The 27,716-nt window shown below is 35.7% G+C and overlaps 2 protein-coding genes across 2 annotated transcripts in view; one reads left to right on the top strand and one right to left on the bottom strand.

Annotated features, from left to right (window-relative positions):
- LOC131073437 (cytochrome P450 716B1-like) overlaps positions 1–1,919 on the top strand; it is a 130,070-nt gene extending 128,151 nt beyond the window's left edge. Inside the window, exons 2-4 of the mRNA XM_059208264.1 lie at positions 210–1,123; positions 1,356–1,541; positions 1,621–1,919. Coding sequence (XP_059064247.1) covers positions 210–1,123; positions 1,356–1,541; positions 1,621–1,919 — 1,399 coding nt within the window. The remainder of the gene's footprint in view (positions 1–209; positions 1,124–1,355; positions 1,542–1,620) is intronic.
- Positions 1,920–15,913: 13,994 nt separating this feature from the next.
- On the bottom strand, positions 15,914–17,486 carry LOC131856478 (probable LRR receptor-like serine/threonine-protein kinase At2g28960). Its single transcript, XM_059208265.1, has 5 exons — positions 17,427–17,486; positions 16,989–17,112; positions 16,552–16,706; positions 16,272–16,334; positions 15,914–16,177 (listed from the first exon to the last, which is right to left on the bottom strand). Exons 1-5 carry the CDS (start codon positions 17,484–17,486, stop codon positions 15,914–15,916), a joined length of 666 nt encoding a protein of 221 aa, XP_059064248.1.
- Positions 17,487–27,716: the final 10,230 nt, after the last annotated feature.

The following is a 27,716-nucleotide window of genomic DNA, read 5'->3' on the forward strand; positions in this document are numbered from 1 at the left end:
TTTCAGAGCCTGTTTTTAATAGCTTGTTTTGATTAAAGCTTTTGTCTGTCTAAAAGACGGCCATTCCAGCGCAACTTGCTTCGAAAACATGATTAGCTCTATAACTTCTATGATAAATAGATACGTCTACTCTCTTATTCATTGCACAGAAGAAGAAAAATGGAGTATTTAGTAGAGAGTATTCTATTGATTCTCATTGGGTGTTCCAGTTTTCTTGCATTTATAATATTTGTCTTCATTTCCAAGTCTTTACAACTAGGAGAACAAACGAATCTTCCTCCTGGGAGTCTGGGCCTTCCTCTAATAGGCCAGACCATTGAATTCCTTAGAGCCCACAAATCCAACACAGGCAAGGACTGGATAGAAGAAAAGGTCAAAAAATATGGCCCAGTCTTCAAAACCTCCTTGATGGGTTGCCCCACTGTTGTCCTCACTGGCCAAGCGGGTAATCGCTTTGTGTTTCAGAGTGAGGACAGTACCATTACTAACAAGCAGCCCATCTCTGTTTCCAGGATTGTTGGAAAGAAGAACATTCTAGAACTCAGTGGAGAAGATCACAAGCGCATGAGAGGTACAATTATGCAGTTCCTCAAGCCCGAAGCCTTGCAGAAACTTGTGGGCAGGATGGACTCCGTCATTCAACATCATTTTCTTGATTTCTGGGAAGGAAAGGAGTTTATTACCGTGTTGCCATTGATGAAAACAATTACTTTCCAGATTGCTTGTGATTTGCTCTTTAGTTTGACTGACCCAAAGGAGAGACAAATACTAGGCACAGATTTTACTGAAGCTATTAAGGGCGTTTGGTCGTTTCCCTTGGATTTACCTGGAACAACTTTTCGCTCTGGCTTGAATGCTCGCTCTAGAATATGTAAACGTTTGTCATCTTTATTACAAGTGAGGAGGGAGGAATTGCAACAAGGAAAGTCTTCCCATGATCAGGATTTAATGTCAACCATGCTGACCATGAGGGATGAAAATGGTAGAGCCCTGGCAGAAGAGGAGATCATTGATAATATAATAGCGGTAATGACAGCTGGTCATGAAAGCACGTGTACTCTGTTGGTACATCTTGTGAGATTGTTAGCATTGAATCCAAATATATACCAGAACATCCTGCAAGGTATTTTCTCAGATCTCTAAAATAGGTGTCAGTTCTAAGATTTATTAAATTTTGGTTTTGTTTAATTTAATGGTTATGGAGAGATTTTAATGTCCTTTAAGCCAGCATAGTGTCTCGGGCTTGTTTAAATCTGGTGCATGTTTAGATAGTTGCAATGTTTTAGCTGGGCTTATTCTTTACTTCATGAAAGGAATTTGTTCTTTAGAGTATTTGGTGTTGTTTCTTTTGGCAGAACAAAGGCATATTTTGGTGAGTAAAAATCCCACTGAACATCTTCAATGGGAAGATGTTCAAAAGATGAAGTATACATGGAAAGTTGCTCAAGAGACATTACGCTTAATTTCACCAGTTTTTGGTGCATTTAGAAAGGTCATGAAAGATATTGAATTTGGAGGTTATGCCATTCCTAAGGGCTGGCAATGTATATCATTCTTCAGTTTAAAGCATATTCAATATTATTTATTAATTTATTTTTCTAAAATAAATTCTTGTTTTTTAGTTGTTCTGGGCTGCAACTAGTACACATATGGATGCGGAGATCTTCAGAGAGCCAGATAAATTTGATCCATCTCATTTTAATACTCGTCTTCCACCATATACTTATATACCGTTTGGAGGGGGACATCGCATTTGTCCTGGTTATGATTTCACAAAAATGGAAACAGTGATATACTTGCACCATTTGGTGCTTAACTACAAATGGTCTCTAATGGATCCTAAAGAAAAAATAACATGTGAACCTATGCCTCTCCCTGCTCTGGGACTACCAATCAAGCTTGAAGCTAAGCATGAGTAAATAGTGGTGTCTATCTATATGCTCCACATGCTCTTTCGAATTATATTTTCTAGTTGACTATAATCTACTGCTTACAGTGTTGCCATTATTAATGGATAGTTATTCTACTATTATACTTCTATTTCATTTTAGAATAATATTTATTCTAATTATGCATTGTCAAATTATTTATCAGTACAATGTTGATAATGATTACTTTCTTAAGAGGTTAAGTGGTTACGTGCAGTTATATTTTCTTAACAATGAATAATTATTCATGTTTCATTCAGCTTATCTGATTTTTGTATATATGATCAATTAGAAAAAAATTATATATATATATAAAAATAAAAATAAGGAAAGACAAAGATGATTGAAAAGGTCTTAGAATTAATTAGAAGAGAAGAGGCTTGTAGATATATGGAGTGAGACCTATGACAAATTCTTGGATATGCATTCTATAGGGTCCAAAGCTTTGTTAATTGGTTTGGATGGGGGTTCCTATATGATGAATGGAAGGAATCAAATTTTTTGACAGTCCTGCTAATCTTGGGTTCTAACACAAAGAATGGAAGTATTGGAAGTTTGACAAAAACGTCCTTATAAAAATAAAAGAACTTATATATATATAGAGAATATATATATATATATATATATATATATATATATATATATATATATATATATATATATATATATATATATATATATATATATGTATGTATGTATATATATGTATATGTATATGTATATATATATATATATATATATGTATATATATATATATATGTATGTATATATATGTATATATATGTATATATATATGTATGTATATATATGTATATATGTATATGTATATGTATATGTATATGTATATGTATATGTATATGTACGAGATTCATATGAAACCAAAAAAATGATTTATTGAAGAAAGCACTCGATGGAAAATAATATTTAAACACCTTAGTTTTAATTTGAAAATCTCCCTCATGCATGCCATAATTAAGAGCTCAATTCTATTTTGTTTCAATTTCAACAGATTCTCTAATTTTCCCTCCATTCTTAGAAAAGTTTCTAGAGCTATGAATTTTTACACTTCTTTCAACATGGGAGACTAGAGACTAAGGGTTAAGACAAATTTCATTGTTTCATTGAAGAAGAATGTTGTTGTATGGGAGGTTTTAAGCATGGAGATATAACTTTTCAAATGTTAGGGAAATGAGATTCACTAGTCCAAACGTGCAAACTTGAAATGATTTCCTACCTTTAAATTTATTAAAGAGCAACTTATTAGGCTTATCTATAGTACTCTAGGAGAGTTGGCCACTATGTTTGATTGTTATCTTTTTTGCTTGATATGATGGGAAATAAAATAATGCAAGAACTAGATAAAATGCTAGGACATTAACAAGATTTAGCATAAACATAAAGATATAGAAGAGAAAGTCAGCTCAAAAGTACATATCTTGAAATGAGATATAGAGAGGAACCTATCTCTAGAATCTGAAGCTAAAAGTGTATGCCAAGTGTGTTAGACACCCTAGACCTGAAGGGCATCTTGTAATAGTGAATAACCAATATGCCCTACAAATAACTCACTAAAAAATTCACTATATCATTGAGTTATTTGTAGGGCATCTTGAACAAAAATGCATTTTGAATTTTTGAGTGAGTTATTTGTAGGGCATCATCCTCAAGAAAACAACACAAAAGAAATTAATGACAAAGGCATATTTATGACATAACATGTATGCAACATATAGAAGAATGATGATACAAATATAAGAATGTCATGATAGGTGCAATCCCTTTGTATTCTTGTGGCAACGAAGCAACAAGGGTTATCCAAAGAGAACTTAACAAATATAAAATACACTAGGAATCACATTATGAGGAATCATATTACATGCAATTAAACATACAAAAGATTGAATCTACTACACAAATGATATAGTCTAGCAACTCATCCACCTCACAGTCTTGCTCAACATCATCTAGAGATGGTTGAAAAAATTCTAAAGGGTTATGACTAGTATGGTAGTTGGAGATATCTCTCATGCCAAACAAGAACCATGCTCTAATGATGGATCGTCATGTATGTCACCAGGAGCTAAAGTTAAATTTTTAGAAAAGATCAAAGATAAATAATAATTACTGTCATTAATACTTTCAACATTCTCATCATAATTAACATCAAGATTGATTAGAATGTGAGGTTTGATGTAGGGAGAAGAAGAAGAAGAATTATTTTGAATCAACAAATTCAACGTTTGAGAAGGTTGGTCAAGGTAAGCCTCCTCTATAGGATTGGGTGAAGTCTAAGAAGATGAGATTAAATCAATATATGATATTTAGGGTGAATAATCAATTTTGGAAGAAAAATCATGGTCCTTGGCTTAATATATTCGTCGAATTTCTCTCACATTACAATTTCAAGTGTGATTATGACTTGAATATTGTGTAGAAAAATGTTTAGGATTACCCAACATTGATTCAATTTTTTCTCTTTGTACTAGGAATAAAAAGAGTAATGGTAGGAACCGTGCTAGTTGGAGAGATTAAATATGCTATATATTTTCCTCGTTGTTCTTTGTATAGTTTTTGAAGTCTAACAACAACATATATAGGACATGATTAGTAGGAGTAAGGAGTCCTAGTTCAGGATGTGCAGTAGGTAGAGATACTTCCACGATCATATACAATGAAGAATCCTTACAAAGAGAAATTAGAGTGGATCTGGAAGGATTGCTTAATAAATATATCTTATTGGCTATAAAATTTGATAGGAGAGAAATAAGATATTTTGACAAGGTTTAAGTGGTTGAGGTTTTTGAAACCAGAAGGTATCAAGGGTATAGTTGTTGTGATTAGTTAAGGCCTACAAAAGACTATGATGGATAGTCATAACTTGTCCATTGTCAGGAAACTTCAAACACTTGTGCATTGTAGAAAATACTTCCTTCATGAATATGAGAAAAGGATAATGAAAAAAGTAATCCAAGTACTTAGTGGAAACTTCTATATGAAGGGCAATGCAACCTATGGTGGGATAATTAGAACCATCATGCAAATTAATGAAAACTTTTTATTTATCATATGTGCCTTGATGAAATTATTTTGTGTAAATACATTCTTTGATAAAAACTTTCACCATACATACATGGTCTATAAGAATTCCTTGTGAGATTTTATCTTTGATTCTCACCATAATGTATAATGGACCATCAGTTGAATTTATGACATCACTTGGAGTAATGGTAATTTTATTTTCATGCTTAGGTCTAGGTTTCTGTTGGTCTATTATGTTAGCAAAATTGTTGGCTTCATTATATATATCATCAATAGCTATATAACCATTATATTTATGCTTGAAATTATTGTTAGAATTGTAAAGAAAAATATTGGTAGATATTTGCAATTTTTTATTATGTGGCACTATAGATTTTATTCCCTTTATCATTTACCATATTCACCACAATCAATAAGGTCTCACAAATTTTTGATGCAAGCATTTATTTATAGAAGGTTATAATGCAACCTCGAAAGTCAAGAATAATTTGCAACCATGCCACCTATCACAAAAAGGGGATCAAGCAAGAATAACATGTGTAACTACCCAATATTTTTTTATTGATTGCATAAAATAATTATGTTAGAATGAATGAATTTTTACAATCATAATGAATGTGACAACTCAAGCTATTATTAGCCTAATTTATTAAAAGGAAAAATCTCCTATGTTTAGTTTAAGGATGTAAAGTAATTATAGGATGTATTCAATTAAATAATTAACTAATTTCTTAATTACTCCAACATCCTCCCTTAAGATTAGCTTAGGGAGAGGCTGAAGAGATAATGATGAATGCAAAATACAAGTATGAATGGGTCCTAATAACAAAGGCTTTATTAGGTATTAGCATGTACAAGTAAATGCAACTCTCTTAAATCGAGCAAACGGAGAAATATCCAATGAGAGGAAACTCTTACCTAAAAGAGAGAAAAATAAATGAAAAAGATTACATTTCTCTCCAATTAATGAATCAATCACAAAGTACAATCAATAGCCTCCCATAGGAGAGAAAATAAGAGACAATGTATCTCCTATAAGAGAAAAGCTCCAATGCCAAAGATGAAGTCTCAAGGATGAATGTGGATGAAGATCCAGGAGTGGAAAACCATGTTCCTCCCCATGGGAAGAAAAAAATCAAATAACCAAGGTAGAAGAAACTTTGTGAAAGATGAAATAGTGTCATGATGTGTTCCATAGAAGATTTCTCAATTATCCACATGTTTGAATTATAAGATACCAATCAAATGAAGAAAATCCAAATAACTATAAAGATACCTAATAAACAACATCATAAGGCACTAAAGATGGGATGACATAAATACTCATGCTACCAACAAAGAGAAAGTGAAGATCCTCAGTAATGTCCTCAACATCTCAAGTTTCTGATGTATCAACAATCCTACAATATCTAGCAAGTAATCATCAGGAATAATATAGAAACTATAAACGAACTATAAACTTGCTAAATTAAATTGATCTATGAAGAATTTTAGCTTCTAGTTTTATTTTTTGTTGGCTTGTTTCCTAAGATTGTCTAGATTTTTTTTGTTAGTGATGATTTGAGTAGTACGGTTTGGGGGCTCTTCCTCAACTTATCTTAATAAAAAAAAATATTACTTCTGAGAAAAACCATATAGGCTTCCTAGTAGGAGATGTGTCTCACACTCTATCTCATATTTTAGTCTTCTCAAGGAGTGTAAAAAATTAGATACTTAAAATTGATCATTTACATTTGATGAATTTATCTTGATTTTATTTTGGACATATATAGTAATTACATAATATTTAAATCAATTAATTAATATTCTCATCATCTTGATCCTCATTTAAAAATCATTTTTCATATCGCCTAAGGTCTCAACATTGGTAATTGATTTTGCCCTAGTTATTTACATATCATTATTATCTGTCATATTCCAAATAGTTAAATAAATTTATTTATTTATTTTTCATTATATGGTTGTCCTCCATAATTTTCCTCTAAACTCCATTCTACACCCTATCTAATCATGTGTACATACCTAAACAAATGATTAAGTGAGGATTTTACCACCCCTTCTCCTATGTACTTCATATGCATAGGTCAATATTAAATTCCTTGTTTTAAATACTTCTCTGTACTTGGGAAGTATGGCTACACCCACCTCTTTTTAATAAATGAGAAATTGAAAGTCCCCTTTGTCCTCTTTTCTATCTCACAAGCATGGTCGTGAAAAAAATCACCTTTACGAGGAACTTTCAAAGGTAGTTAGAGGTACTTTATAGAACCTTCTCTCAATCCTATCTATCAATCAAATCCCTTCCTTAATCTTGTACATATTTTCTCCACCTATCTTAGAGACTTTACTCATTTATAGTCATCATTCATCACTTGCTAACACCTCCTTTCTTTATAAGTCTCAAGCAATCTAGGCCATTGATAATCTCAATTGATCCAAGCCCTTTATCCATCCAGGGAAAAATCTATAAATGTGATCACATCCAAGCCATTTCAACAACCAATAATGTAATATTATGCTACTAGAATTAGAGTACATATGTCAATAATCGAATTGGGAAAAACAATTTTATGCAACTATGAGATCTAACATGAATTATTTTATTATTTATGTTTTAGATAGATTCCTAAATGTGTTAATTGGGTGTATTGTTATATGTAGTTTTGTTCACTCATAGGTACATTTTTTTTTGCACATAAATATCTTGAGAGTACAACATATTATCATGTGAATAAAATCTATGTGAAAGACAAGTATCCATAGATTCAATTTGAGATGTAGATAATGATTACTAGGAGGCTCCTTATCATCAATACAATGAAGTAATTTGTATATAGTGTACTTATTTTTTGTGGTGGGGTTAGCATTATATATAAGATATAGGTGAGAAGATGTGCTTGCATCATGCATGCAATTAAAATAGTTGCAATATCATATGAAAAACCCCTTTTTAAATAATTATTCTTGATTATCGCAACATGCATAGGATCATTATATAAAGTATGCATAAATGCCATAGGCATCTATGACACAATATAAGAGCACTAAAATATTCAAAAATGGATGTAAGATGTAAGGTACATGGATAAATTAAAACTGAATAAAAAGATATATTTATTAGTAGCATAAAATTCCACCAATATACAATGGATGCATATACTATATTACGTCAATTATAAAAACATTATAAAATTTCATTTTTCATATTTAATATTGTAAATTTTTATTTTGAATCTTTAAGTTTGATCTTAAACATTTTTTCAAGATAAAATATACCAATCATTTTCTCAAAAATATATTTAATAATATATAATAACAAGTCATATGATACCTTTCCATTGTTATCATAACTGATTTGCAGCAGGGGCGATTTAAAGATTAATTCGATTTGGTATTAGAAAGGGCTCCCAAGCTTGGTCATTGATGCAACCTAGGTGATCATTTTTGTGACAAGCCATGGTGATATCAACTGTCTACAATCGTGGCCTTAGATTTGAGTACTGCAGTAGTAAGGACGGACTGTGTGAAGTTTCGATTTGGTCTTGGGAGTGTCTTTTTACATCATTCCTTGCTTATACATATAAGGCGTTTGGTCCAGGGTTTTGCGAGGAGAGCGAACTATTTGTCTTTGTTTCCTGTGAATCACGATGAGCTGTTTCAGTCACTATGGACCTTTGAAGGTTTTTCCATCATTGCATAACTTTTTGGTCTGCTACCCTAGTAAAAACAGAGATAAGACTGCAATTTCTTGCTCGGTATGGGTGAAACTAGGGTTATTGGTGAGTGGGCTGATGTGGGTTAGGATGACCTGCCGCATGTCCCATAGCTGGTGTTCACGAAGGGAAAATGGGTAGATATGGCGGTGCAGAATTGGTTGAGGGAAGACTTAAGAAATTTCAAACCGCTCTCCAAGTATTATTGGGGTTTTTTTCAGAGGTCCAAGCAGTGGAAATTGGTGGAGTATGGATAGATCTGGTGAAGGGCATCAACGATTTTTAGATCATAGGCATTTTGGTCAGGGCTCGCGGCAAAAGTTTATCCCAAATCATTTAAAGGGGCTTCCGGGTAAATGATCTACAAAGTTGGGAGGAAAACCATCCTATGCAAAAGTTGTGAAGTTTTCATCTGTAAATGAGGCAATTAGGGTTTCTCGGCTGAACGCTGGTAAAAAGATGATGGAGAAACAGTCTAACAGCAACCCACTTGAGTTATCTTCCTCACATCAAAGGGGGGATAAGGTAAGGGAATCTTTGACATTAGGAAAAGACAATAAGGTAAGTGAAAATCAATCCGGCTCTGATTTAGGAGGTAGGTCTTCACAGGTATGGGCTCTTGTTCCATGCATTGATTTACTTGATTCTGTTGTGGATTTGAAAGCTCGTTGTTTGCATATACATGCTATTTCTGGGGAAATATGGGGGGATGCAACTAGTTTATCTGAATTTCATCATAAATTGTAGAAAAAGTGGTCTGATATGCGTTATTTTCAATTACTCTCTGCAAATGCATTTATTATTGTTTTCAACTCTTCTTCTGTTAGGGATGAAGTTTTAAAATCTTCACGTTACTGGTTTGGTAAAAATTTAGTGTTTGTTTCGGCTTGGAAACCATTTTATGTCCCTACTTGGTCAAGCTTTAAATTAGTTCCTTTCTGGTTTGGCTTGCCCAAATTACCATTTGAATTTATGGACCCAAAGGTTTTGGAACAAATTGGTAATACTTGTGGTTCTTGATTATCATCAAGATTTGATTTTGTGGAGGGGGAGGTTTTGGTAAAAATATGTGTCCTGACTAACCCGAATAATGTTTGCCCTCGGACCTATATCATTAAATCTCATGAGGGTATCTGGAAACAACCAATTAATAAGTTGGAGAAAGACTTTGGTAAAACTTCCTTGCAATTGGATGCTTCTTTTCTTATGGATTTTTCAAAATCCTCTGTTCTGAATAAGGAAGAACATTGCTTGGGTAGTAACGATAATCCATTTCTGGATAAACTATTAGTTAATGGTTCCACTGGGAAACATCCTGCTACTTTTGAGCTTAACTAGACTATGAGGGATGTTGGGAAGCTAGAGGTTTATGTTGCATCTCACGATCCAAAGTTTCTAGGGTTATTTTCAAGTAAGGATAAGCCAGTAGCTCACTAGAATATTGTGGTTTCAAAGGACAACAATGTGGATGATCTGCTTCCAAATCTCACTACCTCAAATTCCTTGGATAAGTCACTAAATGATGGTGGTGGGAATCCTGTTTGTCCTATGAAGTCAAAAGAACACTTAGAAAGTTGTCAGGGGATTGGTCAGTTTTTTGCGAAGAATGATGGGGTTGTCTCAGAGTCTAATGTTGAGGTTTCTGCTCTAGGATTTCCTGATGATGCTATCCTTGCTCAACAAGTCAAAGAATTGGTGTCTAATTCTTCGCAGCATGTTGATTTGGATGTGGATAATAACGCTACCTTAGGAAATAATATTCAGTTAGGAGACATTTGTGTTATTGTGCCAGATGAAAATCTGGTTCACCAAGTAAATGATCTTTTTAAAGATCATGAGCATCAGATGGATGAGGACATTACGAATAGGGTTATTTGTTTAATTGAGAATGACTTGGGGGGAATTAAATCGACCCTTCCTATTTCTGCATCTGCTAGCCCTTTTGAGGTTTTGGCCTCATCAGAAGTGGGCATCATAGATAATCTAGTCATGACTTATCCTAAGTCAAGTAAGAGTTTACCAATTGTTCAAACTACTCTAATTGGGGCTTCATCTATGGTTTCTCTTGGTAGGGGTAGGCCTCCAAAGAATTCAAAGACTCAATTGGAAATTGATGCTGGGATTCAGTACACTTTGTCTCTTTCTCCTGGTGTTGGGAAAGGGAAGCATTTAGTTTCTCTTAGTGACGCTATGAAAGGAAGTGGTACTCCTAAGGGTAAGAGGAGTAAGAGGTCTATTATCAGTCCTCCTATGACTAGGTCGGGGGCTGTGAAGCGTAATCTTCAAAGTAGTTTTGGAGAAGGGAAGTCTTCTCCATCTAAAGGAAAGAGGGGAGCCTCGCTCTCCCCTCGAGAGGAATGAGAATTATATCTTGGAATGTTAGGGGCTTAAATGCCCCCAACAAGAGGCGCTTAATTAAGTCCCAGATGGACTTAGTTAATTGTGATATTTTCATGTTGCAAGAGACAAAATTGTCAAAGGAGTTTGCTGATTTGGTTTTTTCTTCTTGGAGAAAGTGGGAATTCCTCTCCTCTCCAGCTTGTGGTGCATCAGGGGGTTTGGCATTGCTTTGGAATAACTATAACATTGAGGTTGAGCTAGTTGATTCTACTTTAAACTGGATGTTGGCCTTAGTTAAAAGCAATCTTTCGAAGGTTAAGTTTTGGCTTTTTAACATTTATGCTCCTTCTGGTATTCAAAGGAAGACTAAATTATGGGGAGATCTTAAGAGAATTTCCTCCCCTTTAAGGCATGGTCCCTTTATAATCTTTAGGGGGGATTTTAATGCTATCACTGACTTGGGAGAAAAGAAAGGAGGTATTCTTCCTAATAAAAAAATTATGGAAGACTTTGGGATGTTCCTTAAGGACATGGGTCTTTTTGATTTTCAGTTTCAGAATGGGATTTTCACATGGACAAATATGCGAAGAGATTTTTCTTAGATTGTGGAAAGGTTAGACCGGTTTTTGTTATCAGATGTTTGGATTGATTCAGAGTTCAAATTTTTTTCCTCTATTCTTCTAGTTTCGGGGTCAAATCATTTTCCAATTTCCCTATCAATTCTAGAAGATAAAGCTCCTTTTAAGTCACCCTTTCAATTTGAACCTATGTGGTTTAGAGATTATTCCTTTTTTCCCTTTCTCAAAAAATGGTGGAGTTCTGCTCCTTATTGCTCTAGATCCCGAATGTTTCAGATTGCTAAGAAGTTAAGATTTTTGAAATTTAATATTAGAGAATGGAATATCTTGCATTTTAAGAACATCTTTCAAGAAAAATAGAGGATTCAAGATATGATTGAATGTCTTAATTCACATGTGATTCATCATGGTATGGTGCCTCTTGTTTTTGATGAACTAAAATTGCTAAAAGTAGAGCTTGAAGTTTTGTCCAGAGAAGAAATCTATTGGAGACAAAAATCGAGGGAGATCTGGCTTTCAGATGGTGATAGAAATACAAAAAAATTTCACTCTTCAACAAAAATTAAGAGAAGTAAAAATAGGATATATTGTATTTAGTGTCCAAATGGCAGACTTTTAACAGAACAAGAGGATATTGCTTCAGAGGCAGTTAGGTTTTTTAAGTCACTATTGTCTTCGGAGCATGGAGATCTTCAAAATAACATTTCTTCTGATATTCCTTCTTTGGTATCTTCGGAAGATAATAAAATGGTGATGTCTCCTTTTTCTTTGGATGAAGTTAAGAATGTTGTTTTTTCAATGAACCCTGATAAGGCTCTAGGACCGGATGGCTTTACTCCTTTATTTTTTCAGAAATGCTGGGATTTTGTGGGAAATGATGTTTTATTGGCCCTTGAGGAAGCTAGGAGGAATAGGTCCGTTTTGAAAGAGCTTAATAATACAATGATTGCAATTATTCCTAAAAAAGAGGTTACCAAGACATTTTTTGATTTTTGCCCTATTGCTTTATGTAATACTTTGTACAAGATTTTTACCAAGGCTATTTCTTTAAGTTTGGCTAAAATTTTACCTAAGATCATTTCTTTAGAACAAGGTGGTTTTATTCCAGGAAGGGAGATGGTAGAGGGAGCTATAGTGGCACATGAGGTTTTGCATTCTATTTCTACTCAGAGAATCCCAACCACGATCCTCAAATTAGATATGATGAAAGCATATGATAGAGTAGAATGGGGGGCGTTGTGTTGTTCTACTTAAATTGGGTTTTTCCAAGGCATGGGTCAAATGGATTCGTGCTTGTATTTATTCTGCAAGGTTCTTGGGTCTAATTAATGGCTCCCCTTGTGGTTTGTTCTCCTCTTTTAGGGGTTTGAGGCAGAGGGATCCCCTATCTCCTTTCTTGTTCATTCTTCTAGCTGAAGCATTCAATTGGGCTATAAGAGCCGTTAAGCTGCGAGGGCTTTGGAAGGGAATTAGGATTCCAAATGTTCCACAAAGCATTTCGCATTGCTTGTTTGCAAATGATACCTTGTTATTTGGTCAGGCCTCTTTGGGTGAGGCAAGAGTGATAAAGGGGATAATACAGAATTATGCATCCTTTTTTGGTCAGAGAATCAATGTTGATAAGTCAAAGGTTTTTTCCTTCATGCTTCACAATTGGTTTAGGATAGATTGAAGATTTTTTGGGGATTTGCATCTGGAAATCTTCCTTGTTCTTATCTTGGTATACCTTTCTTCATTAAGCAGGATAGAGTTGAGTTTTGGGATAAGATCATTTTAGTTATCTCTAGAAGGATCCTATCCTGGAATCATAGATGGTTATCTTTGGCTGGTAAGATTGCTCTTATTAAGTCTGTCCTAAATGTTGTTCCTATTTATCTCATGTCTGTTTTGCAGTCTCTTAAAGCGGCTCTTGTTAGTTTGCAAGATACTCTAAGGTCCTACCTTTGGATTAATAATAAAGATGGTAAGAAGAAACTCCCTCTGGTAGCATGAGATAAAGTTTGTTTGCCTAAAAACCTTGGGGGCATAGGCATTAGGAGTCTGGAAAGTCAAAATTTAGCCTTAGGTGCTAAGTTGGTTTGGAAATTGTATGAGAGACTATTCTCCTTCTGGGCACAAATTATGTTTACTAAATATTTAAATAACGGACCAAGAGAATATGTTTTTCAAGTTTCTAATTTACCATCTGGTTCAGCTATTTGGAATTTTCTATGTAAATGTACATCAGTGATTTTGCCTCATCTCTCATGGATTATTCATAATGGTAGAAAAGTCAAGTTTTGGGAGGAAGTTTGGAATGGACATCCCCCTCTGGTGAACTCGAGGGATTGGTCTCCTTTAATTTCCACTCTTTCTTCTCTTCGGAGTGTCTTTGTGGCTGATTATTTTGAAATTGAGTATAGTGGGAATCTTAAGGTGGCAAAATGGAAATCAATTGAGTTTTTAGATATTGATCAAAATATGAAATTGGAATATGAAAAGATGTTGGTGGAGAGGGTAATAATTCTTTCTAATGCTAATGATGAGCTTATCTGGACAAGGAATATCTCTGGTAAGTACACAGTTAAGGATGGCTATAATTCTCTCTTGATTGCTAAAGATTTATCTACTTGGCCATACAATCTGTTTTGGCATATGGCTTGCCTCCCAAAGGCTGGTGCTTTTGCTTGGTTAGCAGTGCAGGACAAGGTCCTTATAGGAATGAGGTTGGACAGGTTGGGTATTAGTGCAGTATTTTCTTGTGTCTTTTGTAATAAAAATTTAGAATCCTTTGCACACTTGTTTCTTCATTGTGATTTTGCCTATGCTTGCTGGCAGTGATTGTTTGAAAAGCTTAATCTTTCCTTTGTTATTGGTAAGGATCTCCTTTCCCACTTTAGAGCTGGCCTCTCCTGTTTGCCTCATCTTTCTATGCATGTCTTTGGATTATTTCTCCATCTATTGTGATTTGGAATATTTGGTTAGAACGTAATAATAGGATTTTTAAACAAACAAGTTCTTCCTTGGCTGAGGTTTTATTGAAGATTGAATCTTCCATCTCTGAAGTTGCTTTGTCTTTTATCTATAAGAATTTGGAAACCCTTACCTATTTTTCTCATTGGGATGGTAGGGTAACTCGAGTTTGGAGAATGTTATCAGTCTTACCTTCTCATGGATCTATTTTAAATAAGACTAATGCTAAAAGTAAGAGAAATTTTGCTTGTTGGAAACCTCCTCCGCAAGGGCACTTTAAATTGAATTTTGATGGTGCTTCTCGTGGGAACCCTGGCCTGGTAGGGGCGGGTATGGTAATTTATGATCATAAGGTAAGATTTATTCAGGCTCGTTGTCATGCGATTAGTTTCAAGTCTAACAATTGTGCAGAATTCTTTGCTTCGTCCTTCGGTTTGGATATGGCTGTATCTTTGGGAATTAAGGACTTGATAATTGAGGGTGATTCTATGGTTATTATTCAAAGTGTCATGAAAAAGAAGTCAAATTGTTGGCAATTACAATATATACTTGATCATATTTTGCAAAAATTAGACTTTTTGGATTCCTTCTTGATTTCCCACTGTTATAGGGAAGTGAATAAGATTGCAGATTTCTTGGCTAATTTAGCCATTGACAGTGATGCTAATATGCGGGAGGTAAGTGTGAATGAGATCCCTTCCTCGGTTTTAGAATTTTTGAAGTAAAGAAGGGCATAGTTGTTGTCTTCATCTACCTCCTTATTTGGTGTGGCTTTTCTTTGGTGTGGGTTCTGTTATGCTGGATCACAATGTTTATTTTGATAGGGTGTCTGATTATGGTTTTATTTCTGCTATGTGGTATCATTCTAACTAGTGGTTGGAGAATTGTGCTTCATAGACAGGGGTGGTTCAGACTGGTGTTTTTTGGCAGCAATGGATATGCATCCTTCAATGATCATACTTTAATCTTCCTTCTATATGCTTCTATTGGCAGCTTCCTTTATATCTAATGTGGCTTATGTAATTGGGATGGGTTTTTTGATGTACTATGCCAATGGGCATTTGGTATTGGGTAGAATAGGCTTGTGTTACTTAAGCAATACTAAAGGGTTTTCTTATTGATTTTTTCCCTTCAGTGCTTTTTAAACTAGACACTATAAAAAAAACTTTTAAAATTTAATATAGTTCAATAGTTCAATCCACTTTTATCAAAAAAAAACAAAAAACACGTCATATGATACAAATGCAAGATGGGCAAGGAAGAAAGCATAAAAGCAACCATAATGATGAAGATCCTAGGGTGCGAAGGTGGAGAAATAGTTAAAAAACTAATCTTTCCGTTCTTAATTTCCATAGCCCCATTTCTACCTCGCCATCGGCATCACGTCAGATTCATGGAATGTCAAATCCGGAATATGCGCATATTGACCCCTATCGTCGATCTCTAGGGCCACTGTTTCCTTCAACACGTCCACCACCGTGCTCATTGTCGGTCTGTCTATTGATTTTTGTGCCATGCATGCGTATGCCACCTCTGCAACTTTCCAAGCGCTTGATAATTTGTAGTGGCCATCCAATGAAGAATCCATAAGGTCGGCTATTCTACCGCATGACAGTAGCTCTCTTGCCTGCAAATAAACCCAATCAGAATCCTATGCATTCCTAAATAATGAGCTTAAAATAAAGATTGCAACTGATTGTTTTTAACTCTCCACAAATTACCAATGGCAATATATTTTCACTTGCGATTTTCCAGAAATTATCTCCAGCAAAACCACTCCAAAACTATATAAATCACTCTTTGCTGTTAACGATGCTGTCTCAAAGTATCCGCATCAACTTCTCTAGTTTTAGACTAGTGCTAGTGATATCAAATAAGTTGGATTATAGCATATCGGTTAATGACAGAATGACTGTAACGGCGAAGAAGATTTCAGTTAAATTTTTTGCAAGGATGAAGGAGGAAATACTCAGGATCAAGATAGCCTATGGTGCCTTTCACCGCTGTTGAAACATAGGTTTGGGATCTGTCCAGCCGCTTGGCTAGACCAAAGTGAGCTGCATTTGCGTTCAATCTTTCATCCAAAAGTATATCAGTGCACTTTATATCTCTGTGAATGATTGGTGGATTACAACCTTGATGCAAGTATAGCAAACCTGAAATAATACAAAAACCGTAACATAAGATAACTAAAAGCCAATAAGTAAAACAATTACAATATGCATACAATTTTACTATTGTATAGCGATATATAAATATAAACCAATTAAAATTATCACTTAGATCACCGTCTGCCGCTTGGAGAGCAATTTTGATTCTGGTATTCCAATCAAGTGGTTTCTCCAATTTTTTTTTTTCTGTCAGTAGGCATTTAATCATCTTAGTAAATTGTAAGTGCATTCAGTTTTAATTTTATCTATTCTAAAATTAACCAATACCATATAGATGACCGTTCAATGTTCCGCAATCCATATATTCATATACCAGCGCTTCGACTGTTTGTTTGGAATAACCAATAAGATTTACAAGATTCTTATGATATAACCTGCAAAGCAGAGTTACCTGGAGTACAAACAAAAAAATGTTAGTGATGCATTTTAGATCAGAATTAAATAAGAAAAAAAAAGTCAAAACTCCTATATTGTTGATGGCCTATTCACCTTAATTCATGTGTTCATATACGTTTCTTGGAGGTAGTGTATCTCCCTAGCAATTTTTGTATCTCTCCCCGAGGTAGTGCATCTCAGCTTACAAGTCACTTATATCTTGCTTTGGGGTAGTGCACCTTATCTTGCAAGTCCTTTAGGGAGTAGTGAGCTTCCTTGGTAGTGAGCCTAAAAACCTATTGTATTTTTGTTCATATATAATGAGTTTACTTTCACCATGGTTTTATCCAGTTTGCGTTTTCCAAGTAAATTTGGTGCTCTCTTTTGCATGGTGATTCATTATTTAATCTTTCATTTTTGCTCGTAAGATTAAGGTTAAGTTGATATTGAGTTGTCATATAAATTTAATATTTTTTTATCAAGACTAATTCCCACCCGTTTAATTTTTGGGGTGTGATTAATGATTCTAGGGTCTTTGCTTCTACTGTTGGGAGTGTTGCTTTGGGTCTATTGGCTCTTGGTAGGGCTACAATGATTTTTGCCTACATTACATATTCTTTTACTACTACTCCTCATCATAGGTTACCATATACTCCTTCCACAAAGACATACCTTATGGTGGATCTATGGACAACACGTTGTAGAAAATGAAGAGTTATACTAGAGGGGTTCCCTAGTTTGTATATTTTGGGGTTTTGGACTTCCCTTTGAGATCTCTATACTTGGGTTATAGATTCTTGGTAACCTCTTAGGGTGGAAAAGATTGAGACTTACCCTTGTGCCAAAGGGTTCTTCATTGCTTCCATTACTTCCTTGGAAGTGAGCAACATGGTTTTGGACAATGTTTGGGCTAGGAGTGGGCATCCTCTCTTTCTTAAACCTTGATCTATTTCTTTCAACCCCATTTTCAAACCAATGTACATGTGTCCAATATGGGTGCTACTTCCTAATCTCTTCCTCTAACTCTAGGAGATGATTTTCTACGAGGCTACTAGAAATTCTATTGGTTGTTACCTAACTTTAATTCGAAATAGTCCCTATGAATCATTAAGCCTCATTTCACCGTGGTTGCACTTCATTTTCCTTAATTCTTAAATTTTTCAATAGGCCGATCAATCCTTTTTCTAAGTGCCAAGTCTCAATCATGTCCAAAAGGGGCCCAAGCTTTTCTTTATCAATTTATCATTATTTAATGGAAGTGTAACTAATGTGGAGGTATACTCAAAGAAAGTTAATTCCTTGTCTAAGGGCAATCAAGTGTTTTCCTAGTGGGCTCCCTTGATTTTTCATCTGGTCTACTAGTTAACTCAAACATCTCAACTCTCTAGGAGTGCTCCCAATCAAGATGTGCTCACTGGTTGCTAAGGCATGGTTGGGATTCACAAGAGTAAAACCAAGCTCACAATCTCAATCTCCTAACAAATACTTGCAGAGGTTATAGTAGGTGTTTATGATGTTTTCCAAGGGTAATCAACTGGTTTTGAGTATGGATTTTATTCATTTTCCCATTGCTCCTTCCTTTCCCTATTTGCTATGCCTAGTAGCCCTAGAGCCCCAATTAGCCCTACCTAACCGATTTTTGTGGATTTACTCACAATTTCCCCAAAGAACCACACAAACTCTTTGATGATCAAGATACCCTTTTTGGAGTACTTTTCAATTTATGAATTGAGAAATCTTAGTATGACCGTACAAGTACGTAACCCGAGAAATGCTTGTTGTAGGTGGTTTTTGGCTTGTTTTGGTCTTTTCCTAAGCATTTGGTGTCTTCCTTGATCTGACACACCTCCAAACTCACACATATGCTCTACCACACCTCACTTGTTCATGCCAAACACTCTACACTTCCAACCCTTCTCATCCTTGCAAGCACTTACATAATTTCATTCATTTCCTAACCGGGCAATGACTAAGCTTGCCTAGGAAATGATGATCATTGGCCTTTTAAAGACCTCCAAAGGAAAATAAAGACTATGTACACTATACAAAGGTTCCATGGCTTGATTCCCAATGGTTATTGAGAAGAACTCAAAGGAATTCAAGCTGGAACCATGTTTGGGCCTCTTAAACCCTTACTCAGGCCGAGAGCTTGCAAAATTGAAAACTTAATTCAAACCTGCAATAAAACTAACCAAAATGATTCTTGAGAACTACAAGAATATGTACAAAACAACAAGCAAAGAACAACAATGAAATCAATCTATTAAGTATGGATTGCTGCTCTAATTCTTGAAAAATGCAATGTAAAACTCAAAAATGGTCTCCAATTTGTATTCCAATCTACTCCAAGCGTTAAACAACCTCATTACAATCCTTCTCAAGGATTTTATATATCTTTTTTGGCCTAACTAACTCTCCATTGGTTTCCTAACCAACCCTCATCTCAAAAATGCAAAAAGTTGTCTAGCAACTTTGACAACTTTTGCCAAAAAGTGCATTTTTGCCTTGCGTATTTTTTTTTCTCCTCCAAACCATCTAGGATTACTAAAAACCATTACATTAACATGTCCCAATTCAAAACAAGGCTATTGAAGGCATTTTTCATCAAAATGCAAGATTATGCCACTTTAGGCTTACAAGCCAAAATTGAGCAAATGCATTGTCCTAAGGACATTCAACCTACCAAATCATTTCAAAAACATATGAAGACCTAAGAGAAGACTCTTATTCACCATTCCAAACCAACCTATGAAAAAAAACATCAAAATGAAGAAGTTGGACTCAAAACTAGGTGCTCCTACACCAGTAACTCACTAAGTTTTCATTGTTGTTAAGACTCTTTCCACCCGATCTTCAATCTCTAATAGTATTATGTTAGTGGGTTCCTCATGAGTCTCTTATCGTCTGATTGCACAATTAGGAATTTTCAACACATACATTCTATTGTTCCACAGTTCTCAAAGAAAGTGGTCGCCGAATGATGCAATTGCAACAATCTCATGACCGACAACTTGTGTGGTGGCATTAGCATGGTACCAATTGGTAATGTGCATTAGATAAAAAATTAATTAAATATTTTATTTCTCTCTCGATGACAATATGACAACCACCAAAATGGATTAATTAATTTCTCTAGGTGCATATTTGTATGTCACCTTTGTTTTGATCATTTACATTCAAAAGTTTTGATGAATTCAAAGGAGTAGTCAAGCATAGGCATAGAAACCAAGTTTGGAAAGAAAGGAATATCTATGTTTAGATTGTTGAAATTTTTAGTTTCCTTTGTTCCTATCAATAGGATATATAGAGTTTGTTCATCTGGCATTCATGAGCATATATTCTCCCTATGATTCTCTCATGTTTTATCCCAATTCAAGTTTTCATCCCTTGTTAGAAACCCTAGCTTTTCTCTCTTTGGTTTCCATGGCACCCAAAAAATCTAATCCAATTGAGAGTAAGGTGGATCTTATTACAAACATAGAGATAGGGTCGTTTGTAGTGCATAATATATGCAGAAGATTGCATAGCTTAGAAAGATCCCCTATCATGCAGAAACCTATAGAGTCTACCTTGTCTCAAGATAGTTGTTACCCACCCACTGTTGCATGTCCAAAATCAGTCTTTACCTACGTACAACATTACCATCTTGAATTCCATGAGATTCAGAGCACCATCCAAACTCTGATAGCCAAAATTAACATAGATAATGTTTCTCTTATGCTACATATCCCCGAGAGAGAAGGTGAAATTGATTTTTCTCTACAATCAAGATGGGAGTTCTCCCACAACAAGATAAATTGGTACCTAGATACCATTGCTCAAGGTTGGTTGAAAACCCCTCGACAGGGTAAGTCTAAATTACCCTCCTCGATGAAAACATAATTATTCAAAGATGATATTACTGACATCATTGTTCTATTGTGTCATGTGGTTGGTAGACCAGGGTGTAAAAGTACAAAATTGTGTCACATTTCAAGCCAACTTATTAGCACAAGTGAATTTAAGTAATTTGAACAAAAAAATAATTTTAGTCAAATATGTGGCCTATAGAGATTCATTATAGCTATCTTATATATGGGCCACAAATTTTCCAATTGGAATTGTCTAGTAAATATATAATTTATACCACTTTTGGTCTAACTCCCATAAACATAATTTTTTTGGAAAACTCGATGTTTCAACAACTCCTCTTATAAATACTATTTTTTTTGAAATGTAAAAATACCCTTTTATATATCTATAAGTGAATTTTCCAAAATATCTATCTTTTAATAATTTAATTAGTTTTAATATTAATATTTTTTTTTAATTGAAAGTAGGTCATCAACACTAAAATATAAGGTTGGTTATCTTGTAAAGGAAAAATACTTAAATTTTGAAAAAAAAAATTGAAAAAAATAAATGTACTAGAGAAAAGAGTCTATTTCAAGATGATATAATTTTTTTCTAATTTGGATAAATAATTACGAAAAAAGGTGATGCCAAATAGAAATAGTTATATTTCAGTACACTGAACTTTTCAAATTTATTGAAAAATATATATACATAAAAAATGGTTAAAAATATATTTTTGCACGAAAGTTTCAAGTTATCAATATAAACAAAAAATTGAAGCATAAAAGGCAAAATTTACTATATAAAGTGTGACACCTCGTGTAACTTGAATTTCAGTATTTTATCAACAACTAATTATAGTGTTTACTTTATAAGAAAGTGTAATGGAGGGAATTTGTCACCTCAAGGATGACGAATCCTCAAGGATAAATTATCCTTTCAATTACCTCTATGAACTGGCACTAAGATGAGCTAGGGGATAATAGATTTATATAAGGACCGTTAGCCACCCGAAAAAGCGTCACTGGATGGCTTGGCGAAGCCTCTGCACACAAGACGAGCGCATAGAACTAGGACACCAATGCGACGCATTGTCATCATGTACAGATGGAGCACAGAGTCTAGGCAGAAAGTCCTAGATGCGCTAACAAACCTTATGAAATAGCGAAATAATATTGAAAACTATGAAAAATACGGATTAGGAAATAGAATAAGGAAAATAGTAGAGAATAAGGAAATCTCACAACCGGTCCACACTGTGAAGCCTCTCACAAGATAACCTCCTCTTCGTGAAGTTACGCCTACACATATGCAAGACAGAAAATGTTGGGGGTTGTGGTTTAGAGCCTGCCTAAGTCAGACCCTCGTTTTGGCGTTTTCACCTCCATGAATAACTCAAAAAGCCATGGGAAAGGAAGATGATAAAGAATAATGAAAAGGAAAATACAAAGACAATGCTATGCTATTTGGTAATTGGAAAATAAACAAGACATTTGAAATGCTAAATAGAGTTTGATTAATCCCCTAGTCTTTGGCAAGTATTGATGTGCTTGGTAAACTTGGTAGCTTGATGATGCTACATCAATGGTGGTGGTGTGTCCAAGAGCTTCAATCTTCAAGAGAAAGTCTCTAATCTACCAAAAGATCCTTTGGAAATATCCCAAACCCAAAGATATAAACTAAGGGATAAGTTTGAATATCGGTGGCCGTGCAGGGAGGTGTTATGATTCCTTCCTGGCATAAGTCGTAACATCCCAATGACCACCTGTTGGCTAGCAAGTTGGTCGCATAGTATCGCATCACGCAGATGTCTCCATGCCCTACCTGTGTTCGCAAATCTGTCCAATCGACAGAGTTGGTAACGCCTCCAGGGAAGCTGACATGGACTTATTTGGTGGACAAAAGGACAAGTTGGTGAACCTGTCCTCTTAGCAGCGTGGGGGAGACACCACATATCACAATTACCACTAAAGATAATGAGGGTGATATTTTTTACTACATTTTGCCCCCACTTTAGCAAGAATTTCTTTGTTAAGAGATGCGAAGCTAAAGTAGGAAAGATAGAAAAGGTGAAGAGGAGAAATATTGTGATAGGGAAGTAGATGCTCATTGATCAGACAAAGTTTCCCCCAATGATATGATGTTAGGATTTTGGAAAGGAAATTGGTACTTGGAATATTGACAACACGCTAGCTTCAGTCTAGGCTAATGGATGATAAGATATGATAAAGAAGTTTGAACAAAGCGCAATAGGAATAAGCCTCACCACTGATGATGGAAAGATACAAGATAGGATGACCACCATTGGTATAAGATACACTGATATGGTTAGCATAGTGCACCATGTCGAGAGCCATATGATAGGGTGTAATAAGCTAGTATGGATAATCATACAATAGGAAAAATTGGAATGCCAATATAGATAACCATACAATAGGGTGGAATGATATGACAACATGGGTACTGAGGCGCTAGATCACCATGTGATAGGGTAGATAAGTTAGATGACATGGGTAGTGAGATGCTAGATTGCTGTGTGAGAGGTCAATTGGAATTGGAACATAGTAGATTGGCCTCTACCAAGGCAAGAAAGATGGTGTATATTGTAAACATGGTTCAGTCCCCATGTAGGTGATCTTTAGAATAGATCAAGTGGTTTGGGCCCCACATAAATCAAATGCATGAAAAAGCATTTAAAAATAAAGGCACAAATGCAAAAATGATGATATGATGGCCCCCCTTAGAATGATATTCATGGAAGGCATGTCATTCTAAGGAGAAGAAGAGTTGTGGCATGTAAACATAATAAGGTATTTCCATGGAATGACACCAAGAAATAGTGACACATAAATATCCACAATATCAAAAGATGCAATGCAAGAGGATAGGGTCATCCGATAGTTTGACATTAGTACCCATAACAGTATCAAAAAGACATATAGTATCACTGCAAGATGGGTGTATTGTCATAGGGCCAAATTTATCAGATCTGAAGAAGAGCATAGGAAGACAAAGATAAAATAAAAATTTGGCTCAACATGGAAGAAAGAAAAGAATGTCCCCAAAACTTTACATCGTCTCTGAATGTTGAAAAGCAACATAGGACAAATAGAAGGAGGTAAACAAATATAGGAATGTGTACAATAGAAAATCCCATGTATCCGACCACCTACAGAGTAACTCAGGTCCTACAAGAGAAAACAATAGATAAGCACAGTCAATTTCCCATATCTAGGTACCTATGGGGTGACCTGGGTCCCATAGGAGGGAACAAATAGATAAAGAAAGACCAAGGGAACACATGCACACATACATTGGAGCAGATGGAGATAAAGAAGAAAATTCCTAACGACGAGCCCTTAGGAGGGGATCGTATTGTAGGAGATCATCATCCTCAAGAAGAGCCTCGTCCTCCCAATCTAGATCATAGGGAGAGGGGGGTCGAGCTTGGAGAGGGAATATTGTAAGGGTCGCACCGAGTGCCTCACCAACAATGAGGGAAAGAGATTAAGTAGAAGAAACATCTTTGTCTTCAAGCTCAGAGGGGAAAAGGGTCAACAATCATGTGAAGATCATAGACAAGGTCGAAATATCCTCCAAGGAGCTGAACATGTAGGCCTCAGGGGAGGAAGCAGGTGACTAACTTGGAGAAGATGGAACAAGAACATGACCGCTAGCCTCATGAAGGGGGGAAGTGATGAAATCGAGAGAAGGTGGGGACTTCTCGATCATGAAAATATAAACAGGCAAACCAACTGGCACAAAGGAAATCAAAAGAAGGGATGAAAAACAAACCTATATTAGCTGGTGATGTCAGAACTCTGGGATAGGGCCCTGCTCGAACTTGCATTTACATGGGATAGGAGTGTCAGGCCTCCTATCAACCGCAGTAGGATGAAGGACCTCAGGAAAAATGTGATCCTAAAGAGGTGGCAGAATAGGTGGAGCAATGGAAGCTGCACTGGAGACCACCTACATGTGCGGTCTATCCAAAGGTACGGACAAGGGTGAAGTGTCCGACGAAGAATTGATAAGTGGAGGCTTCGAGGAAGGAGCAATGAAGACGTGCACTCACTTAGGGGGATGGTCATCAAAGGTCCTTGGAGCAGTGAAAAGAGAAACTAAAACTGAGGCAGAAGCAGGAGCCACCGAAGGAAGAGGCTCCAAAATAGCAACACTGGAGAATGTACTAGCAAACTATAAGAAAGTGTCACGTGCTCAAGCCTGGGCCCATCAAAATCATTTACACTCGCACACATGCTAGTTCCAATGGAGGTGGGGACCACCAACCGCAGGCTGAGATGATTCAGGAGCATCATGCTCCATAGGAGAGGCCTTTAGGATCGGCTCAAGGATAGGAGGAGGCCTAACCAATGAAGTAGGAGGGACATCCTAAATGGGCACCACATTCACAACAACGAGTACTTGGCCTCTCTTCACTCGAGGAGTGGGTAGAAGGAAAGGAGGCGCCAACGTGGCCTATGATGTAGATACAAGCAGAGATGAAGGAATAAGTGCTAGATTTAGTGTGATCAGAATACTTAAATTGAGATCAAAAGCTAACATTCCAATGAAACTTTTGAGTACAAAGATTAACTAAGTTTAAACTAATTAAAACAAGTTAATTTCTCAAGATGTGTCTCATTGTTCTCTATCTTAGAGGATCCCTCAAGCCAATGTTTTTCTCTCAGATCATTGAGCAAATCACTTAGGAATGACAACTCCAAGAATGAGTATTAAAATATTCTATGTGCATGAATGCATCTAAGATCTATATAATATGTTTCAGATATGATACTAAGCTTTGATAAGGATGATGAAGTTATGGTAAAGATTGTAAAGTGTAAAATTGAACCCTAGTGATTCCCCACCTTGGAGAGAGAAAGGAAATCACTCGGATGATTTTCACTTGGGAGATACTTTACATTCAAAAGAGGGGTTGAATTCACTAGATCTAAACCCTAGAGTGAATAAGGATCCGAATACTAAGTGAATTGTAAGGGTGCAATACAATTTACCCTCTTTTGTAAGTAGAAGAGTTGACTTATTGAATATATAGAAAATGAAGACAAAAATGGGTGAAATAAGGAGCTACTGATTCGGGATCACATTGTTACTTTAGATCAGAGGTATTTAGACTGATACAGATTTGCCCTACAAATTTGGAGAAAAGTCATCAAAACCGAGTTGAAGTTGCACCCAGTCCTCCAAAAAATCCGCGAGTCAAAAAGGATTTTTTTGTCTCTATAAATGAAGCCTAAAACTGCAATTACAGTCGCACACCTGCAACCTATACACAAAAAAGAAGGAAAGAAGGGTTGTGGATAGGGGTTTGCCTTAGTCAAATCCAGGTTGAGGAATCAACCTTGAAAGAAAGTAATTACAAATTCTTAAATGTAAATAATGGAAATGTATACCTTGTAGATCTGCAATTTGTTGATGATGGTTGCTTTTCTTCTTGAATGTAATCACAAGTGTTGCATGAAATGACATGTAAAATGACAAAACCCTAACACACACACACATGCTTGGAAATGAATGTTGTAATGTTGCTCCAATGGATGAATGGAGAAGACACATGAAGAAGAAGACTTGATGGATGCTTGAAGACTTGAACACTTGAACTCTTGATGATGATAATGGAGATCTTTCGCTTGTTTACCTAATTTCCACTTATCTTTGCCTATTAGAATGAGAGGACTAGATCTCTTTTTATACTTGCCTAAGAGGATTAATTTTTCATCTCACAAAAGGCCAACATAGGGGAAATTAGATCCCAAACATAAATTAGGTCCAAGGGTCAGATGGACAAATTTTAGGGCCACCCAAAGAGGGAGAATAGGGGTGCCAATCCCCTATCTTTCTCTATTTGGGGGCTTAGACAGGTTCACAAGGGCTGAAATAGGAGGAGATTTGAAATAATGATGCAGAAAGGGGTCCCAATTCAGTAGGGAGATGTAGTTGCCAAGGTAAGGGCCTAAAGAACAGGAAAGATTGCAAGGGGTGCAATTTTATGATGCTACATTTAGCCCCCACTTTAGCAGGAGTATGGTTTATACCAATACTTCTGGTAAAGTAGAAGAAAGAGAAGATGAGAGATATAGAGCAAGATCATAAGGAGTATAAGACATCACTAATCTTGACGAACTAAGCCCCCAACCTTAGGATCTTAACTCACTCAAACATATGCAAGTGCACGTAGAAAAGGCATGCAACAAAAGCTAATATCTTAAGACCTCAAGTCAACTAGCTGAAGAGACCTTGATATGAAAAATTTTAATAAAATTATATCATTCCTAAAACATAAAATGTCATCTCATGAACACATATAATCACATAAAAGAGTAAAGTTGACATCATCCATGGACCATTAATAGTAAAACTACGAGTTCATGAGAGGAAGAAGAGAGAGAACATGAATACACACTTTGGTGATCCATGAGAACAAAGGTGAACAAAAGGAACCATGGACATCTCATCCCTAGAACTAGGTGATCCATGGAGAAAAAAGGACATGGAAAACTAGCCCCTAGATTCTATATAGGTGATCTCTGTAAGGGAGGACAGTGAGAACATTGTTAGTTCCACTCAACCTCATGCATGTGTGTGCAAGTGAGGTTTGAAGCACCTCATAGGAGACTAAGCCTGAGTATGCTACAACCTGTATAAGATGTATAGTACAAATGTCAAGAAAGGCATGACATCTCACTCTAAGAGACTATGCTCTGGTTTTGAGAATAATCACCCCGCATAAGAGAAAAGTGGTGATATCTCGCTCTAAGGGGA

Source organism: Cryptomeria japonica, chromosome 7 (assembly GCF_030272615.1).
Source record: "Cryptomeria japonica chromosome 7, Sugi_1.0, whole genome shotgun sequence".
NCBI lineage: Eukaryota > Viridiplantae > Streptophyta > Pinopsida > Cupressales > Cupressaceae > Cryptomeria > Cryptomeria japonica.

Excerpts from the sequence above, each read along its gene's own strand:
- LOC131856478 (XM_059208265.1), bottom strand. The coding sequence starts at position 17,486 with ATGCAAAAGAGAGCACCAAATTTACTTGGAAAACGCAAACTGGATAAA. Across the intron at positions 16,335-16,551 it reads AAACCTATGTTTCAACAGCG|TTTTGGAGTGGTTTTGCTGG; the intron begins GTGAAAGGCACC and ends TGATTTATATAG. Across the intron at positions 16,178-16,271 it reads GTGAAAATATATTGCCATTG|GCAAGAGAGCTACTGTCATG; the intron begins GTAATTTGTGGA and ends GTTTATTTGCAG.